The sequence below is a fragment of the Lineus longissimus genome, chromosome 6, assembly GCF_910592395.1.
Source record: "Lineus longissimus chromosome 6, tnLinLong1.2, whole genome shotgun sequence".
Lineage (NCBI taxonomy): Eukaryota > Metazoa > Nemertea > Pilidiophora > Heteronemertea > Lineidae > Lineus > Lineus longissimus.
The window spans coordinates 14,633,056-14,654,307 of record NC_088313.1 but is presented as its reverse complement, the minus strand read 5'-3'; the positions used below and the strand labels follow the sequence as shown (position 1 = coordinate 14,654,307).

The window sequence follows — 21,252 nt, the reverse complement described above, 5'->3', positions numbered from 1 at the left end:
CGCAAGCGTCACGATGCTCGATCAACTTGCATCAAACTCGAATCGAGATGTTCTATGGCTGACGTACGCGACTGTAAAAGTCCTTGTCATTCCGGAAGTCTAAACCCCCGCGTGACCTGTTGTTGTTTCCAAGCACAACGGTCACTTTCACAGTCCCCGAGATAAGTGGAGGGTCATTTTGACAGAGGTCGGTAGAAAGAAGAAGGTAAAAAGTTCTAAAAGCTAAACCATATATTCTTTCATTTATTTTCAATATTTCAATAATATACACGTACATGTACGTACTACCATCATTTACAAGACAAAAACATACAATAAATTTACACAGTTACCCGATTTCGATTTGTTTTCGATTATTTACAAAGCACAGTTTGTACAGTGTGTATCAAGGTTTAAACTTGATATGTATACAAAAAAATTATCAGACCATCAGACGGGTTCCCGAAGAGGAGACGATTAAAGGGACAAATTAAAATATGTTTTTGCCGGTGTAACATCTGTGGTTGTTCCCCATGTTTCAGTGTTTTCAAACAATAGGCAGCTAGAGAGACCATGACTTTTCAATAGGGGGATACACAGAAAAACTCATCAATCTATTTTTGAGCGTTCCCAAACAATGAGGGGAAACACTCAAAAACAGAAACACTCAAAAACATTACACCGGTGTTGAGAGATGGTTTTCAAATAGTTTGGTAATTTCAGATATAGACCTGCGGTCATATTTCGTTCAAGTCCGCACTGTTTTAATGATTCTCAATGATTATGTTTGTCACGGTCCTTCTGGAAGCCTTCTCTTCAACACGCCAAAGATGTCCCTTTAGAGAGATAATGTTGCTTAAAACATCTTCGGGTACGAATTCCTTATTTTGACTGCATGATAGTAGTGGATACCTTTAGCTTCACTGGCTGGAGAATATAATGTTATGCAATCTGCTCTATAAACTGCCTGCTCACATGAGATTCAAGGTACTCGTATGTATATAAACCTTTTCAATGAAACCTACCGGCCTAAAAACTTTAATAAGTTTATTAACACTCTCAAAAAGTGTGTATTGATATCTTTCCTTTGATATTTTTAGTGTGATCCCCTAGGATGAAAGACTGGCCCATCCTAAAATATGGCCGATAATTGCACACCACAGTACGTGCCATACCCACCGATAATGCCCACATTCTAAGGGCCCACCCCATACGTTAAAAATTTGAAATACATGTACATATTTGAGTTTGGAAATTTCAAATTGTGTAAATATTCACTGAATATAAATTTCAACAATGCTGTTGTATCGACAGATAAAAAAATATTAGAAATACAGAGTTTCAGCAAATTCGTACGCATAATAACTGCACCACGGCGTTGTGTATAACTGCATTTTTATTCTCCTGGACCATCAGTAATAGCATTCCGCGAAGATGACGTCACTGCAGCTGCTGCCCTCTATTTCCCCATCGCTGAATTACAGGCAATGTCGGACAAACATGCGGTTTCGTAATGGATTCAGGCTTTCTAACTAGGGCAGTTGGATTCAATCTAGCACATGTCCGAGTGTTGGAAATACTACATAATTGTTCTGAATATTTCTCTCTCTGATTCTATGGTATCATTTATGCTAAAACAATGCAGGGTCAAAGATAATTGACTTTGAAATAAGCTCAAATGCGTAGAAATAAGTGTCGATGTCCGACTGTCACGTGACTGAAACGTCATCAATATCTTATTCAAATGTCCTTGTGAGCTATAAATAGTAACGTCGCGGAATGCTTTTACGAACAGCGTACCCCTTTAACATCGGCTCCTCCGCAGCACCTAAACCACATATGAAATTTCAGATCATCGAGATACGCATCCCAAAAGAACACACATTTACGGTACATGAAAATTAGTTATTCTGAAATCAGAAAATTTGGCAGTTGTCATGTGACCCAGTTCCCTCTTGGTGACTTCATTCACCATTTGTCAAAGAATGAGAAGTTATTCTACATATTGTTGGAAAAACCACTGTAGAAGTCTTTAAGTTGGGAAAAATGGCGAAAAGCAGCAACCTTTCAGTATTGTATTTGACTACGAAAGTGAAGATCACGTTGGACGCCGTCGACCACAAATGATACCCATACTTGTCACACTACGAACAAAGAACACTGAGAGATACTGAACACCAATGACTGTGAACCAGTGTATTCTGCGCCGCATCATTTTTGCAATTCACCACATTTCCTTTAAAATATCACGCGACGATTTTCATTTTGACGACAGATATCGAAATTTCTTTCGATATTCCATTCAAAAACTGTATGTTCGTGACTTTTATTTTCACGAAAATATATTTTTTCGCGGTGAAAAAAAACGCGAAATTTAGCTGGTTACAGTATGGGTTGATGCTTATGTTGGCTTATTTGTTCACATAAGGTAAGAATAATTATCTATCACTGTACGATCGGGAGTCGAGACTTTATATTTATCCAGTAGCTAGGAGCTATGGGGGATGAAACTATTTATGCGTCCATGAGTTCGATGGTAAGATTATGATACAATGGTTACCATACACAGTCACACCTGCAATGTCCTTGTCTAAAACCCGTGCATATCCCTCGAAAAATGGCTGCTACATCCTAAAAATATACTAACAGTTTCTGGTAGATTCAAATCAGCTGACTGACGAACCACCCTCTTTGTGCCTCACAGATTTTCATCAAGAAAAGTCAGTGGCAGTTCCACCCATTGCGTGTCTCACATGTTCACATCAAGAAGAGCTGACAGAAGAGTCACCAATTGCACGTTTCCCAAAATGTACCTCCTGCGCATAAGCAGTAATGTCATTCATCAATACAAGTAACTATTGCCACATGTTTACGTTAGTCTCTGACGTCACAGTTCCACACTCAACGCAATCACTACCGGCTCCTGCCCCGTCGGCCCACTCGCAAACAAGGCATTCGCGGGCTCCGACAGACGACTTCATTCCTAAATGCTTTCCTAATGAGGCGGAACTACGATGAGGTATAAAGGTCATCGAACATCTTATCAAAACAAGATATCGTCCAGACGAGATTCAGTCACGTGCCTCGAGTTTGATGACGATGCCATCACGTGGGCTGACGGTGCCGCCTTCCTGAAACTGGAGCGGGAACTGAGTCTCTGAGCACTGTCGAATGGAATATTTCCGTAGAATTCGGCACAAGGCAATCTTGATCTCCATCATGGCGAACCGCCACCCCACACAGTTGCGTGGTCCTGCTCCGAATGGCATCCAGGCCAGTGGATGACGCGTTGCTTTCTTTTCTGGCGTAAATCTGAAAGAAAACGGACAACATTTAATGTAAGCCTTCATATGACACTAACAAGAGTCAAACAAATAGAGGAACTTTTCCGCGAAGTAAAAACCATTAACCAAGGAAATTTTCACCATCTCAAAAACCATTTGGTGCTTTTCACTTTACGAAAAAACCTCTACGGGGTGAATGTATGTGTTGGGCGAAAAATATTCAAAGGTTTTTCAGGCGCTCAAAAACCTTTATTTTTAAGAGTGAACGAACCTAATAAAAAAGGGAATCTCTACACACTACAGCCTTTTAATATAGTTATTCATATTACTTATGCGACATCTTTTTAGTTTAGCTTTTTGGAACCAAAAATGTGCATGTACACACCTTTCTGGGTGAAACTTTTCCGGGTCAACCGGTCCCCATATTTCTGGGTCGTAGTGTATTGACCACACATCTGCACTGACCACCATATCTTTTGGAACATGGATGCCGTCGACTGAGCACGACTCTGTACACATCCGCGATATCACACTGTAAGAGAAAGAAATCGGAATTGGAATATTTTTAACAAAGGTTCTTAAAAACGACATTTTTTGCTTTTGAAAATGCTGTTGGGGTTCTTCGACCAACACAAATATGCAGCCGACGGAGGTTTTTCAGGGAATGAAAAACTCTTTGAGGGTTTTCATCAGCTCAAAAACCATTCAGGGCTTATCATTTCTCCGAAAGAAAATCTCCATGTGGTTTAGATTTCTGTTGGCCGACACGTCACAGGTTCTTCAAAAGCTTAAAACACCTCATTATTCAGAGTGTTGGATTAGTACCAGATACTTTCCCTACGTCTCGTTGATGAAAAATGATATCGCTACTTACGGGGATGCGAGTGGATATTTCCTCAGAACTTCACAAATGACCATGTCGAGGTAAGGCATGTTGTGTACCGTATCGTAAGTCGGATTCTGAAAGAGAGAGCCAATTAAAACATGTATAATTAGACAGGTATCTACGAACAACGAAGTACGAAAGATGTAAATAATGTACTTTGTCGACGACTTTATATGAAAATGTCCCAAGTTCTTCGTCTAACTAAGTATGGAAGATGATTTAGGATTGTCAGGTAAAGTTGACACTAGTGACGGATCCTTATACGCCTCCGGATACAAATGTACACAACATTCGTCCTTTTTTCTACGGAGTTTTATTCATAGACGTATAAAGATAAGATGCTCTTCTACACCTTCCTAATGAATTAGCAAAGAGCACCTATATCCGAAGATATATACTAACGTACCTGTCCCGGGCAACGCCAAACAACTCGCTATTCAAGGAGACTAGTACTGGAGATAAAGCATTTGGGTCACTTTGGCTGGGTAGCAGGTGACGAAATTGTTTACTCGGGATCCGAATGGCCGGCTAAACAGTATATTCATCATCCCTTCAACTCCTCTGATCTAACTTACCCCGTCTAAACAATGCTCATCGATTTCATCTTGTAACTTGGTCTGGATATCTGGATTGATTGCTAACTCGTGGGCGGCGAAGCCCATAGTGTTACTGGTCGTCTCATAGCCAGCCAGGAGAAACAGGGTGCACTGGGCAGTGATCTCCTAAAAAAATGAAACGTAGGGACCCGCTCAATTCAACAACGCAGCACAAAAGGACAACACGGAATTTAAAGACGGTAGTTTCATTTAGACTCCTTTCAAGGACTTTGCCGTTCTTAATTAAGGTGTTTTAGGACACCTTCCAGTGACAATATTTATTTCTATTTATTTGTGGCACAAAAAAATAAACATCCAGTTTGTTGCCTTTAAAAGTATTTGATATCATCAGTCTTTACCTCCTTTGTGAGAGCTCGCTTTGTATGGTTCTTCTCTACGCCATTTTTGACGCCATTTTTGTACCCATTCACGTGACCTGGTTTGTGGTGTCCATTGGCCACTCCATTACCCACGTGTCCATTCCCAATGCCATTTGAGGTCCCATTATCCTCCGTATGTGGCGCTGTGAATCCATTCCTACACTCATGGTTCAGTCCACTCATGCCGTTCGCATGTCCGTTCACGTGCCCGTTGGCGTAGCCATTTTTGTAGCCGTTGTTGTTGCTGTTTAGCTTAACGTCGTCGGTTTGAGATAAAGACTGGATCCACTCGAACCGTGAGGTTGGTGGCTCCTCGGCGTCCAGCATCAACTGGAGGAGATCAACACGCCGGTACTGGAAGAACAGCAATAGTTTATCAATTGGTTGTTTCAGTTCAAAACAGATTGAGACTGAACACTATAGCTACAATTTTTCACATCATTATTCTGATATACATGTGACCTGCCCTGGCAAAAACAGGCGCTTTCAAGACAAGGAAGAAAAAGGGCAAAAGTGAAAAAGAATGTTTTTCTCCATTTTGTTCTACAACCGTTAGCAATGGCGAGGCCATAAATCACAGTGCTGCCACCTACCTGCTCTTTCTTTCTGAGCTGCATGATCCCGTAGAGCGCATCCATCAACCACTTGGTCGGGTCCTCACGGAAATGACCGAGCAATTTGAACAGGGAGTTCCAGAACTTCCGAAACTCCGGCAGCAACATGGCGGATAAGATCAGAATGGGCCTCTGGGCGCCGTAGAGGAATATTTGGCGACATCGCAGAAGGAAGGGGTCCTTTGGATTCTTCTGGGACTCCACTCGCATGCCAAAGGCACATTCGCCGATAATGTCGAGCGTCAGCCCTTGGAACATCCTGAAATCGACAGAATTAAGAAAACAATCAAAAAGTCATACTATGTTTCGGCATTGGGAACTTCGTTCTAATCAGGATTGAACATAGGCATCACCGTTTTTTGCTAGAACTCGAAATCCTAAAGCAATTATAACGACTACAAAGGGAAATTAATGCCAACTTCAAGGGTGGAAGTCTGTTGTCTGGAAAGCAAAGAACTGACTCACTGCTTTGAAATTGGCATTCACTTTGTTTTGAAGGACGTGGTGATCCCTATGGTTAATCTTTAAGGATTTTATAGGAAGTATAAGAATTAAGTTGCCATTGGAAGTATGTATGCCTTCTGTAGAAATGTTTTTGAGCCAGTGGTTATTCTTGAAACGGCATATGGAAATTCTGATCAAATTCTTGACAAATTTCGCTTGTGTTGGAATACTAAATTAATCATATTGAATACTTTATACAGTGAATGTTCATCAGTAGCACTTAGCACAGTTTGTCATCTGTCGTCGTACACGAGAAAGAGGGAAATTTAAGTTTACATGTGTTATCAAATCATTGCTCTGAAATGTGGAGGACATGTGCCATGGTATGGTTAGTCCCAAATATCGGACACGGCGCGTCGTGTTTTGCGATGAATCTCATGACATTGCCCAATCAACAGAAAGTGATGACAAACTTTTCACACTCAAACAAAACTGATGACGCCATAAACTTACGCGTAAACATTGAATGGCTTCCCGTCTTCTTCCTTTTTCTCTAAGAGCTCCATCATGTCATCGATTGACTGGTTCATCAGTGGCGACATCTACGGGTGGAAAAAAGAACTATGCAATATCAGTTCATTTCATGTAATGTCTGTTCATTTGATGTAATGTCAGCTTATTTATCTGAGAGTTTTATATTGATGAAAGATAATTTTCGCGCAATCAATATTCGATTTACGAAGACTTCAGATGTCGCCGTCACCCGTCAACGGAATAAACTACTAGTTATTCAGTTGGACACCAGATGTAGCGGCGAAACGTCTGCCCCACACGCGACTTGCTCTATTGTCCCTCACTCGTCTTGAACACACATCAAAGCATCATGAAATCATCACCCTCTCGCTTTGATTGACTTCAGCTTTTTTATTTGTGGGGTTACGCACCTGCTTCATTTTAACAGCACTAAATGTGGGGCTGATGATCGCGCGCAGCCGCTTCCATCTGTTTCCGGTGGCGAAGAACATGGAACACATGACGTCATCGGGGTCGGGCTGCATCGGGAATAGCTGTATAAAGAAACAATCGGGAAAAAATGTTGATGAGTGTCCGGCAGCATATATTTGACGTGATTGCATGTTTGCATGGTCGTCGTAGCAAGAGGGGACGAGAGGGGGGTAGTAATGAAAGTGCTTCTGGGTTCCATTGAGGAACAGCGGCTTCCCATGGCTGTGTGACATTACTATTTGTGATCACACTCTATTACAGTTTAGCGACCAGAGGACAGCCACGAACCACGAGGCAGATCTATCTGAAACTGCTATTAACGGACGGACTTTGTCTTTAACATCTTCCCTTCAGAACGATGAACTCGAAACAAATCTCATGCTAGAGTCCACATGTACTCGGCCCTATAATTGTTAGGTTCAATTTGTCAACACGTGACGTCAGGAAACGTTTACAAAATAAAACTAACAAAAGCAGACGACGGGCTTCATGACATTCAACAACTGGTGGTCTCGCCGCATTAAAAGTCACTCAGTTCAAAACCACTGATATCAGTTTCAGCCGAGTGGATTTTGATAGTCAAACCCAAAAACTCGTGGGTCGCTAAGTTTATTGGGACAAAACGTGTACGTATTGATAAAGATGTCTTTGACTATTCTATTTTGATATGATCTTTGATTTGGCAGGTAAGCAAAAAGCATAGACTAGTCGTCGGCAAGTGCGGTAGCCTTTTCAATCACTGGCAGCTCGCCCATCCAGTGCGGTCGACCCCTAGACCGCCATCCGTCATTTCACCGCCAGTTCACGTCATTTTTGACACTAACAAAAACATGTCAACAAACGGAGAGCTTTTTATAGATCTCAGCGTTTATATTATCAAAGCTACTATTCATCTCATCGTCTGCTGACTTTGGTGTCTGCACTGTTTCATTATCAGCATGAATTGACCTTTTTCATCGTTTGAAGTCTCAAAATGCCGGCCATTAGGCTGGTTTCGCTACCCCTACGAACGACGAACTACAAACTACGAAGACCTGTCGTGTCAGTAAGTCCTATGATAATTCATTTAGGCGACTTGTAAATCATCTAAGTTGTAGAAGGAATCGAAGTAATGTTTCAAAAAAAGCTAAAGGACATCATACTTCGTATTGCGACGTTCGTAGCTTTTCGTAAGGGTTGCGAAACCTCCCTATTTTCAGAAAAAGTACGTCTCTAGACAAGCACAGAAGCCCGTAAAAGTAAGAAATCATAGGGTTTCAATATTATCAGTAAAGTGCCTTTTGATGTTTCGCTTTTAGCCCGTCAACGTCACAATAAGGCGGCGAATAAAACCCTTACGAAGAGCTACAGCCGAAGCATGTAAATGTTCTTAATCGATAATGTTTTTCAAAGATTCCCGATTCTTCGTTCAAATAAGTTAGGAAGATGATTTACAAGTGTCGCGTAGAGTACACCGCAAACGAGCGGTTTTTTGTCGCCGCGACTGGACTGACCTTCACGTTTTTTAATGCAGAGGATGTACTAAAATGTACTTTTTGAACCTTCCGAACAACGCCATACGCAAAAAAAATCATTAGATAATCGTGATGATGTGACGTCAACCTTAAAATGATCATGGCCTTGACCTTTAAGACGATTCCGTAACTTCAGAAGGGAATATGAACGCTATCTTTGTGTAAGCATTAAAACGATCTTTGAAGATCAAAGAACGCATTTTAATGTTAAGATGTCCGACTTTAGCTGTTAGTGAAATAGACTATAGACAAAAGCTAGGTAGGCAAGATAATGTTACACGAAGTCACCAGTAGTGGTCTCTCCCGTCTCACTGTACTGAAAATCTGCACCAGAATGCTCTGCTGGTCCGTAAAAGCCTTTTTGAGAGATCTATCAATATACCTAGGACTTGCAAGTGCGATCTCTGATCTCTAAGAAAGGATTTTTCTATCTCATACCTCAGCATAGAATTCGGTTTCTTTTGAGTAAACGGTGGCAAAATGGGCCATGTCTTTTCAAAATAGAGCAAAGAGCACCTGATTCATAATATTTATATAACAACCAGAAGCGAAAAATCAAAGTGCGCCAATTGAATAGACTATTTGTACTGGGATAACTCGCAGCACTGAACTTGGTTCACGTTCGCCTTGGAAGAGCGCGGGGGGGGGTTATCCAGCACGATAGTTGACGCGCCTAACAATGCATTTTGAGGTCTTATTGGGCTTCCTAGAAAGAATGTTGACAGTTTGCCAGTATTGAGTAACCCACGGTAGTCTAATCAAATGTTTTGAACGTTCCAACTCGCTGGTTTTCAAGTTCAACTCAATTTATTCTATTCATAACAAAATTTCTTTGGAGTTATTCGGTGATATTGCGATGGACTGGGTAACTGCCAGTGATATTCCACCAATGTGGTTAAGGGCAGTATTATTTTTCCGGTGCAATTACCGGTCAGAATACGGGGTTACTCGGCACTAGGCACTGTGATTTATTGAGACACTCGTAACCCGAAAATAACTTTGATAAGATATTTTCAAGAATATCGTAAAGATATTGTTTTTCGAATTACGGGATACCCCAGGACTCAATTGGAAATGATTTTAAGATACCATACATGTGGAACCTATCTTAGCAGTTACCTCTCTATTAAGGACACCTCCTCGTTCAATATGGGTGATTTCCATTAAATTTGACCTCTGTAATCAGGACATATCTCAAAGGACAGCATTTGCCAGTTCAAAGGGTGTCCCGTAGTAGAGAGGTTCTACTGTATTTGAGTGATCAATACATGACATGCACGCATGCTCCAGAGCACTGCAAGAAGGGAAAGTTATAAACATTTTATAAGTCCAAGTGTTACAATAGATTTTTAATTAGCAGGCCGTGTCCTCTTAATTCGCTAAATGTTTTATCAAAAACGGCATATGCTCCGATTCAACATGGCATTCTGGGCCAATTGGCTTCCTATAAAATTCGACTTGGCAAGTGCAAACGGCCCACCGGCACCAGCCCGCCCGCAACGAGTAAGTAATAATAGAATAATCGAAGTCATGTTTCGAAAAAGACGATATGAAAATGATAAGTCGTGAATGTATCAAATGGCATTCCTGCCCTGCTAACCTGTAGTGCTAACGTTCAAGAGCCTGTCTAGCTGGTGAGATTGTTAGCGAGAAGTTGACTACCACATTTTCAATATTGAAGCCATCTCTTCATCAACTCTTTGGCATTTCCTGTTCCCTAATCGTCTGGGGGATAATGGCTTAATAAACCTCTTCGTCCGTTTGGGAAGAAAGTAAGACCATCTTTAGCCCTTTAGCCACCCAAGAGGTATCAATCATCGCATGCAAATCTGCAAAACAACGGCAAGTTTTCTCTGGTGCTGGCACGGCAGTGGCGCGTGTCATTTTCATTGAAACGACCACCAAAGTAAACCAACGCTGTAAGCTTTAAACGATCTCAAGGGACAGGGGGTTGGACTTATTGGGCTTGGACTACGATTTTTAGCCAATATATAAATCGGCCCCTTTAATTTGATACTGGACACTGATTGCACCCACCAGATGGCCCTTTACCCTACACTTATCTTAGAAAAGTTGAATCGAAAAGGTTTCATCATGCCATTCGTTTTCTGCCGTTACTTGGCCTCTTAAAGGTCGCGGGTCGACTATAAAAGGTCAGAGCATGATTTTGGCCGCAAAATTTTGAAAAGTATCCATTTTCCACCTCTGAGAGCCGTTTTTATGATAAAGGCTTGGCGACACCAAGTTGTCCGATGCTATGACGTCATTTTTCATGTTTGGCTATTGCTTCGATAGAGGGACAACCTGGGCATGAGCTGCTTTGTTTTTCCATGCAAAATGGCTTCCAGTAGGACCGTGACTTCTCCATCGAGGAGAATAACAGGATGTCACGGTAGGACTGCCTTTAAATTTAACCCATGTCCCAAGCTGCCTCGAAATGTCATTATTAGAGATCAGCATAAGTTTCATACTACATGTGCGACGCATCCTCCTGGAAAGGTCATTCCGGCTCAAATTGTCCCTTTAAAACTTCAACAGAGTGGTCTTCAGTCGCCGCCATTTTGAGCCGAAATTATCGCATTCACGATCGTCTGTCGGGCTATCTGATCGACTGGAACGCCATATCAACATTCCCCCCATCTCCCGCTTCGTTTGACTCGCGTTGAGATTTACCTGCACCCGATGAACCCCGACCGCCATTGTCAGAACCTGTGCAAACAAGAGCAAGGTCACGAGACCTCCATTCTTGTATCGTATTTATCTACGATAAGTGTGCACCAATACGATATACTATTAAGAAGAGATAAGTGAGCAATCACTTAGGATTATAGCAGAGGTTTTGATCTCTTTATTCATCAATATAAGTAGGGGGCATCCGTCAATATCATATTGGTTAATCCTTCGACCCCTTTGACGATGTTTTATAAAAGATTGATAATGGGGCCCAAACGAGTGCTGTAGCAGGCACTGTGTATTTTTGAACAAGTAGAATACCAAAGTTCGACAATGTCACCGCGCTATGCTTCGACCCCACCATGCATTCTGGCCGCTCCAGATATGCCAGCCATTCCTTTCGCCGTCGTTCGTGCAGGCTTCTTTCAAAACATTACGACGCATCGCGAATAAATATTTCACCAGTTCCTTCAACTGCTCAGAAAAGCTTTTCCACACAAAAGTGACAACATTTATATCAACTAAGAATACGGCGTATTCTTGCCTTTGCTAAGACTAACAACTGCTTCAAAATTAGCACTACATAAGGTCAGACAGACTCGCTCCCGTCTCAGAAGCGGATGTCACGCCGTCTTGCTTGCATACCTCAACTTTGGTATTAGCGGATTAAAGGTCATGGGTCTGATACCAGTAACTGCTATGTCGATTTTTTGGTCTGCCGGGCGAGCGCTAGGTTTTTCCTCCGGCAAACTGTACGAGAAGGTCAACTTTCGCTTTTTCGATACGACTTTCATCAAGAGGCAGCTTTCCCAATCCGTACGAAGCAACAAAGTGCGAAGTACGAGTCTGTGGTGTCACCAAGTCTCGGTTGTGGGAGGAATCGGGAAGCTTGTTTTTTAAATTGTCGATAAAATGCTTCTACATACTTCGTCGTTCGTAGCTCTTTCGCAATCCGTTCGAACGACGAAGTACATGTATGAAGTATGAAGGACAGTGTGGTATCTTCAAGTCATGTGCTAATTCATTAGGCGACACTCGTAAATCATATTTTATTTGTGAGTTATGGGAAACCAAAAGAAATGTTCGGTAAAATACATTTACAATTTTGGTATTTCGCCGTTCGTAGCTCTTCGCAAGGCTTGCGAAACCTGCCTACTTTCGCCGCCCACACCTGTGACCACGTCATGATAGAAAGGTGAATGAGTTAAGATTAGTCTTGACTAACCGAGTGTTGGGAGAAGAATGCGCGAATGAGTCGAAAGATATTCTATTCGAATGGAAGTAATATTTCTGGTGGCGTTTTTTAATTCCAACTTCTCCCGACCGCGACGCTGATTAAAATACCTCAAAGGAGTACTGAGAAAACACTGTAATGGAGTAGGTCGTAAATAATAAAAAAACTGATAGGCAAGCTACTATTATTTACCGCGCTCTGTTCACAGACTAACAGTTGATTCAAGTTTGTTTGAAAGGTGTTCAAACGCCACAGGTGGCTTCGATATTCTGGTATACACTTGTACAAATGTTTCCAAACCACCTCACAAACAATCAATCACCACGAGAGAAAAAATTGCGCCCACCAAAGTCGTCTGCAGTCGACTGAGGTCAACACGGCACTTGATTGGATCAACGAAGCATCAATCAGTTTTATCAATCGATCGAGACCAACTCGATGTCAAATTAACGTTTTAATTGGACACCGCGGTGGTCTCCATCGATTGATAAGTCAGATTATTGATTAAGTAGTAAATATTTTGATATCTAGTCGTGTGTACCTTGACCCATATCCAGTTTCAACCACTTCCTGATTTACAATCGATCTCGAGGTGTCAGTCAGTGCAGTTTGATCGATGCGCCTAAGGCCGGTCGAGAGGTTAAAGAAATAAGGGGCCGTTCATTCAGTGTGTACGCACAGAGGGAAGGGCATTTGTAAATTTGATGTCCATTTTGTGTACGCCTGCGTAACGGTGTGCGCGTGTGCGTTGGGGGGGGGGTCTCAGGTTTCTGTGTGTTTTATCTTGCAGCATGACGACATCTATGTCCTAGATAACAGACACCAGAAGCAACGGCGATCGTTTGAGTACGTACGCACGTGGTGGTAGAGGCTCTAGCGTACGCATGCGTACATGGTGGGGGGGGGGGGGGTAATAAAAAAGGGAATATCGTGTGCAGGTAAAGTTAAAGAGCTTGTTCTTCACCGATTAGCTTCGTAACATATGTTAAATTTTGCCGGGAGGGGCTGTGGCAGGCGGAGTGGGCGGGCGGCAGGGGATATCTTTCACGGGAATTAAAAATGTTGTCCAGCTGCATAATGTCACAACGACTTCAGTAGGTTACTATTGTATCGCAAAACTACCGATATATGTTATAATGCCATTTCATCCTAAAAAAATAGCGATGTTTACATCCGCACTCGACCCACTTCCGGTTATACATCATCTGTACCACCAACAGACACTGTGGGAAAGTGTGAAATAATGCCCTGGTCGAAAATGCACTTCCGTCCTATTGCGTGCGCCGATACAATATCAAGGGGCCTCGTCGCCCACTTCCGCTGTATAAAACTGTCCTCCGCCATGTTTTTAAGTTCAGAGTTATTTGTTAAAGAGGTTCTTAAGTTTTTTTGGAGTACGGAAAAATTCATTTTGAATTACTCTCAAATATCGTTGGCGCATTTTTGCTTTTGTTCTGATGTTGTAGGAAGTATTCGAGGACATATTCATGCTCTCATATTTCAATGGAATGACGTAGAGCGTGATGTGGTTGTGACATACACGTAGTTGTGACCACATAGAACACGTCACTGATTAAATTTGAAATATACATCCACATCTACATCTAATTTCGAATGGATTTTAAAACTTTTTGATGGCGAACAAGATTTACCAAGCCGCAGCATTCCTTGTATATACATGTGTAGAACTAATGTAGAGTATTTTGTATAACCGTAACGTGTTCTGATTGAGTAAACCAGTAGCAATTTTTCATAATATTTGACCATATATATCGTTAGAATGATTGACTACAAATAACGTGTTAAAATCATTTGAATTTGATTTAATTGTAATATGTTAAAGTCTGAAGGTACGAGTACGACAGCAAGCCCGAAAACCCGGGGTTGACAGAAATTCTAAGAAAAAACCTATCCTGAAAATCTGTGTACAGTCATTGCATACAAAATGTACAACAGATCTGATCGTATATAAAACCTTCAGTGTTGACCATAGGTACCGGCAGCGAGTTTCAGCAAAGACAAAAATCTCTCCCGTGTGACTTATCCGTATCGATTTTACGTATGATGTAACGTAATTTGTGTAGCGGTCATACGTGAAACCGATACGAGCGTGAAATTCACCCCTGCTGAAACTTGAAATCCTATAAAGCAATTAGAATTCCTTCAAAATGAAGTGAATGCCAATGTCGAGGGTAAGAGTCTGTTCGTTTGAAGACAAACAACTGACTCCCATCCTTGATTTTGGCATTCACTTCGTTTTGAAAGAGTTCTGATTGCTTTAGGATTTCAAGTTCTAGCCAAAATGGCGGTCAACCCTTAAACGAAATGCGGCCTACCTTTCGAGCATGGAAATTTGAGAACTGTTTGACGAAGACTTGCTTGAGAAACTCTAGGTCCGAGGATACGATGATGGGGACGGGGCCCTCGTAGTACCTGTTGAAGGAGAAATTAGTATGTAACCACGCGAAGAACAGATGCCATGAGGGAAAGTGCCCTAAAGGGTTACAAAACACTTGTTTTTAATGCCGATTTTCGCCGATTTTCAGACTGATGGAGAACAAAAGAAGTGTTCGCCCCAACGACCAAAAGCAAGTACAGACCTGCTATAATTCACTTAACCCTATCCTAAAAAATGATGAAGCTGTTGGATTATTTGATATTTTGCTGTCAAACTTTACCTAACATACCCATGTGTTTGACAATTTTAGATGTCACCCGAGAAGAGAGACCGACCCACTTGTACAGTGGCGGATTAAGGTTTCTAAAGATACCCAGGGCCTACACCTTTGATACATCAAAGCGAATAATATACATGAAATCCATTGCACCCAGGACACTCAATCCCAGGACATATTTCCCTACTACACCAGCTTGCTAGCCTTTCCGCGTTGAATTTTACACATACTAGGGAGTTCTCGCAAGCCCCCGAAATGTCAACGTGAACTGCTATCCCATTGTTCGACATCGTTATCAAGAGGTCGAACAATGAGATAGACGTTCACGTTGGCGTTTCGGGGATTTGCGAAAACTCCCTATTATCAAACAACTGTCTCGACGTACTAGATGTACCAGATGAACTCGTAACAAACGAGAATAGCATGTATTAATTTTATCAATTTCTTCGAACCATGCACGCAGGCCTTTCGACATCACTGCATTGATATTGACACTAATTAGGCCCAGGGTCCCTATCATTTGTTACAAAATACATAAATAGGGTGGGAGACGCTATCACTATTGCACTATATCATTTTTCATTAATGAGAAGTTCCAGAGATCTTTGAACCCCGCCTTTATTTTTCAACAAGTTACATCGTAGCGTAGTAACATTTGAAAGACAATAGGTTAAGAAGTAACGTTTGCATACTAGGAAACATAAACCAAGATGAAACAACTTACCCGAAAGTTTTCCCATACTGCTTTGTCCATTTTTGGAAGTTCTTAAACAGCGGCTGAAACATTTATAATTTTTCGATTAATTTATTACATAAACATACGAGGAAGGGTTCCTTTATCATTGTCTGGTACAGAGAATGTTTAACGGCAAGTTCAAAGAGTTCGTTTAAGATTCTGATACAACTCAACAATAGAGAGGTTTAGCAAGACCTACGAACGACGAAGTACGAACGTCTATCGTGTCATCAAGTCCTGCGTTGATTCACTAATCATCTTGAATCATCTTCTGTTCATGTGCTACGTTAAAGAGGAATCGGAGGAACTTTTTAAAAACTCGTCGATTTACATACTTTGTATTTCGTCGTTCGTATATTTTCGTCAAGGTAGCGAAACCTGCCTAATGATGAATGTGTACCGTACACTAGCAGAATATTTTATTTCCACGATGACGTATCATAAATCAATAAACTTAAAGGTATCACTAAAGTATGCATAATTTGCACTTTTCTCAGAGAAGATCTCTACTAACGTCGGGTTGACATTATTCTCATGCCATCCACGGACAGTCATTATGAAGAATTGCAAGATGTCAACTTGGCATGCGCGGAATGATCTCAGAATGAAGTCCGAAATGATGCTCGCCGGATTTCTCAGTCCCTTTTGACAAAAAGAATTGGAAAAAAACTTACTCTCTCATGAAGACTACCGAATATGATATTTGGCTGTGGACCGGGGAGGTTCATTTGTTTAAAGACGTTGTGCCGCCATTTCTTGTACCTGTAATTAAAGGAGAGCCGACATGAAGAAAAACACATACCTTACAGTGAGGCATATAGGCAGGGGCAAGGTTGGTAAGATTATGTTTCACGAAGACGGCGATAGGGTCTCTCCTCTCTCACAGTACATCGAAACGATTCACGATTGTATGATGCATATAATGTATATATATAATCATCACTGAATCAAACTCAACCCAGGCCACTTACTGTGCATTATTAATTACCTGAAGGCCATCAATATGACGCCCTCGCTCATGCCTATAGTTCCTCTTTAATTCAGGTAAAACTTAATCAATAGTGACAGTCGGGCAAAAGGTTATGAGATATATAAATCGCACTATCAATGATACACATGACACCAAACCCTTATCCGGGCAAATCTTGATAGAATCGACCACCATGAAACGGCTTTCACGGGGTTCGATAGGCCGAAATCGTCACGGGAAAATAAAAGTCGTCAAAGGAGTGTAGTCATTACACGCGGAAATACTACACTTCTAACACTTACGCTAAAAGTGACAGTCGGGCAAAAGGTTATGAGATATATAAATTGCACTATCAATGATACCAAGAATAGATAAAGACTATATTTATTCTTGATGATACAGATCACATTTCATTACCAATAATAAAATAAAGCGTAATAAAGACTAATTGGGAAATATTGTACTTACCAATAGATAGCTATAAGACAACATGCTGTGAATGTCAGTATGACGCTGCCGATCGCCATGGTGGACCTGCAGAGACAAGACGATAGTCCAAAGTGAAATCAACAATCACGAATCCCAGTGAAATCTACAACGGCGGAGGCGGAGTGGGATGCAAGTGTTCCGTTCGCTCAGCTGGTCGAGCACAATCTGGTTATGAGTCTGCCATGTGTCAGACTTTATAAGAGGGACCGCCACCAATTACGGCCGCGAAGCTCTCCTCCGCAGGGGAGGGGGAACGGGTACGTTAGAAGAAAGCGGATTCTTCCGTATATTGTGCTCGCGCGCACCTCCGCGCGCGCCGCGGACCTACCGTCGGGATGTTGTTCCTGTTGGGAACGGACGCAACAGGTGGATTCGGGGGCCGTGTCAAGAGTCCCTTGACTTAGATAAGTGGGTTACTGTTAATGTGTATCGCGATCATTTAGAAGAAGGCGAGTGGGTGTTCGTTATTTGGATAATTTATTGGTAAATAGCTTCATTGAAAGAAAATGTGCTCGGGCTTGAAGACATTTTTCAAAAAAAATACAATTCTCTTTCAGGGGAGGCGCGAAATTTGGCGTTTTACAGTAGACAGGAATACTTAGCGAGTTTAACGCAACCGAAAATTTGCATCATCTGAGGTTTCTTTGGCAATTCATCGGATGGTTTAAAGAGGGTAGGGTGCAAGACTTCTCGGCTGTAGGTAGTTTGTAGATATATGCTTAGCCTCATTTGATATCACCAAGTAGCCCTCCCTACCCCAGATAAGAAAAAGCTCGACTCAGTCCCGTTAATTTACCTAAGTAACTACCTCCGAGCGTGCCTCGAGGTAAAAAAGTTGCGTAAAAGCATGAAATTCCAATTAGAAGCCATGAGCAATGAATGGAAAACTGCGGCAAAAATAACTGCAAGTGGGTAGACTTCATTTGAAACTTGCTTTGGAGTTGTTATTTCCGGGAGGGCCCGGAATTTGCCCACAGATTAGCACTTCGTCAACTGTAGTCTTAATTTAGCTACACCCGTGCGGGGAGGAGCATGCGCAGTTCGCGCCAGGGTGCCATTCTTGTATTATCGTTCCAGTGTTTGGGATGTTTGGGATGCCTTCTGAAGGGCGCAAAGCTTGGAATGCAGCTAACAAAACCAGACCAGGTGTTCTCCCGCTGTGGTCTTGTCGATTTCACCGCATTATCTCTTGGCATCTTTGATAATTATTATTTTTCTAGATGGTGGAGTTCCTGGGTGTAACCACGTGCCCTGGTTGCGATGTTGGTGAGAGAAGGAATGCTGGCGATGCGCGGAGAAAAGCCAAAGTAAAGATAATATCACTCAGTTGGGACCCTCCGCCAAATTATCCAAGCAGAGTAACAGGGACGTAGCTAGCTTTTTGGCCTTGGGGGAGGCGCAAAATGACACTTCTGAAAACTTTCGGCCGAAATCACGATCAAAAATATATTTTTTGCTGACTTCTGGAGTGAGGGATATTTGCCCCCCTCCCCTCCCCTCCGCTGCCGTGCCGAGTTTACGAAACCGATAAGCAGCATCGCATCCTATCGACGATTGAATCATCCGCAGATGTTAGGATCCCACGTGAGTCACGCGAGATGACAACTCATGCGAGAATCGACATGCCCGCCGCTGTCGTCTGCTTCAAAAATCAATGAAACGGAATCCAATACCCAGTGGAGCATGATTTACACATCAAATGCAATCATCTCGTCGGGAAATTGCCCGGCGCCGAATTGAGAAGCTGTGGCGGATGTAACTTGCGCTCTTCCGTTCCCGCCCGGCATCAAGACCAGCAAAGAATTGAGGGAGATCCAGCGCACAAAAAGACTATAGCGCGAAATCGACTGGACTGCTTTTCGTGTGAGGTATATCAGGCCGTAGTCATATAGGATTCAAGTTGTCTCCTGTCACGAGTTAACTGGCTTGCGAAAACGACGTGAGGGTGAAAAGTGACCTTGCGAATCGTTTGTAGCTGCTCGGGTTGTTAACTTCATGTCAGGGAAGAAAGTGAACAGTGACACGTTACGCTGTATAATCGCGGCCTCAGCAGAAATGTTTTAAAATGTGACTGTTCGAATCTTGGAATGATGATATCAAGCCATCTTATTGGTCAACATAAAAATATGGTCTTAAATTTTTAGATGGCATTGTTTTACAGTGAGAGGAAACGGGTGCTTAATCACTCTCTTCAGCGTCTCGATTCAAAACATTAAAGGGGTACCCCGATCGTAATTACTGGTGGTCAAGGAAAATAGAAATGCAGTTATCAATTTCCTAACGAACGACGTAGGGCTTTAAATATGATATTCATTGAATAGAAAAAGCAATGAGGGTACTCTATTCAAGAACATGATCTGTCTCAAGACCAGAATATCTCAAGTTATTCCGGTACAGACGCCAGTTTGAGAGAGTCCCGAAAGCGCTAAATCACGACTAAGCCCGCGAGTGCAATCGTTCGATCAGTGGATATAAAATCAATTAGCGATGAACTAACCCTCAGTCCTCCTCTCATCCTTGGATTGCTTGGTGGTAAACGTACTTGGAACACTTCCCTAAATATCTGAACCGCACTCACTCGCACCTGAGAATGAACGAAGCGCCGGAGAGAGGCAATTACGCGACTAATCGGCGAAAGCTTGAAAAAGATAGGCCTATTAGCATAACTTCGAGTGAAGGTATCTGTATGGCTAAATTGGTCGGCTACTGAGAACACTCCGTAAACACGGGGATAGCCGTGGCGAGAGCCGTAAACATGGGGTTAGCCGCGAGTGAAACCGGTGCATCGCTCCAAACGCATACCACTCAATTAACACGGGGTGCCGTTTCGCGCTTTTGCGGTGAACAACTTGAAAGCGCATTTTCAAAATGTTTTAGATATTTCAGAGACAACTGGGGGAATTCCGAACCGAAACTGAGCCTTTGACATTTTTGAAGTGTTGAAATAATTGCTTATTACCATATTAGTTCAGTGAGGAAAGATAAAAACCTTCTACAGTTTCTTCGTGAGAATGTTCATATCCCCTAAAAGTCCCTGATTTTACAAGTTTGTTTTAACGGATTTGCTATCCGCATGCTTGGTCTTGAGACCCGAGGTGTAAAAGATTGAGTGTCGTAAAAAGAGTGTCCGGGGAACAAATGAGTACATTATGTGATGTAAATCTCTGAGGTATTGACGGTCATGGTCTCGGGACCAGATATCTAAATCCGTCACCAGACACTTTTGGGACGGACACTTTTCCGACGGGAAGTTTTAGACTGCTTCACCCGGCGTGTCAAAGCAATCACAAAAGACAGCTCATTGACTTGGCTATCGTCGCTCAAAGCAACAACTAGTCTAGCTAGATTCGCAGGACCTGCTGAACCCCCGCGTAAAGGTTAGACGAACACGAGGTGACGGAGAACGGTGTGAGGCACGTTAGGTGCAGCCGAGAGTGCGAATGTTAGCTCAGCGCACCTGTCATTAAAACCAGAAGAAGCGGCTTTTGTGAGGAAAATAGAATTGTTCATCCGCCGAGTAAAATGTACTAAAAGCACCCGCTTAACGGGGGAGATTTGGTGTCAAGAACCTTCTCCTGGAGTTGAGAGTCAGCGATGAATGGTTCCAAGGCTGCGCCGCTACCTTGACTGACCAAGGAATCGCGTGTCCAATAGAATCTGTGTCCTACCAGCGTTCAATATCATACTAGCGATAACCAGTTATACCCGCAGATGAACACTCTCCTTCGCTCTAGACCGCGATAATTGTCGAAGGTTTCAACTACACACTCGCT

The 21,252-nt window shown here is 42.3% G+C and overlaps 1 protein-coding gene across 3 annotated transcripts in view; it reads right to left on the bottom strand.

Annotated features, from left to right (window-relative positions):
* Positions 1-210: 210 nt before the first annotated feature.
* The window catches only part of LOC135489529 (cytochrome P450 3A9-like), a 44,535-nt gene continuing 23,493 nt past the window's right edge, over positions 211-21,252 (bottom strand). For all 3 annotated transcript variants that reach the window (XM_064774922.1, XM_064774921.1, XM_064774920.1), the window contains exons 2-13: positions 17,459-17,524; positions 16,695-16,782; positions 16,009-16,061; positions 14,946-15,042; positions 7,128-7,250; positions 6,697-6,785; positions 5,719-5,998; positions 5,105-5,479; positions 4,725-4,871; positions 4,138-4,223; positions 3,649-3,795; positions 211-3,291 (exon numbers count right to left, since the gene is read on the bottom strand). In XM_064774922.1, coding sequence (XP_064630992.1) covers positions 3,051-3,291; positions 3,649-3,795; positions 4,138-4,223; positions 4,725-4,871; positions 5,105-5,479; positions 5,719-5,998; positions 6,697-6,785; positions 7,128-7,250; positions 14,946-15,042; positions 16,009-16,061; positions 16,695-16,782; positions 17,459-17,517 — 1,785 coding nt within the window. In that variant the 5' untranslated portion in view covers positions 17,518-17,524 and the 3' untranslated portion in view covers positions 211-3,050. The remainder of the gene's footprint in view (positions 3,292-3,648; positions 3,796-4,137; positions 4,224-4,724; positions 4,872-5,104; positions 5,480-5,718; positions 5,999-6,696; positions 6,786-7,127; positions 7,251-14,945; positions 15,043-16,008; positions 16,062-16,694; positions 16,783-17,458; positions 17,525-21,252) is intronic.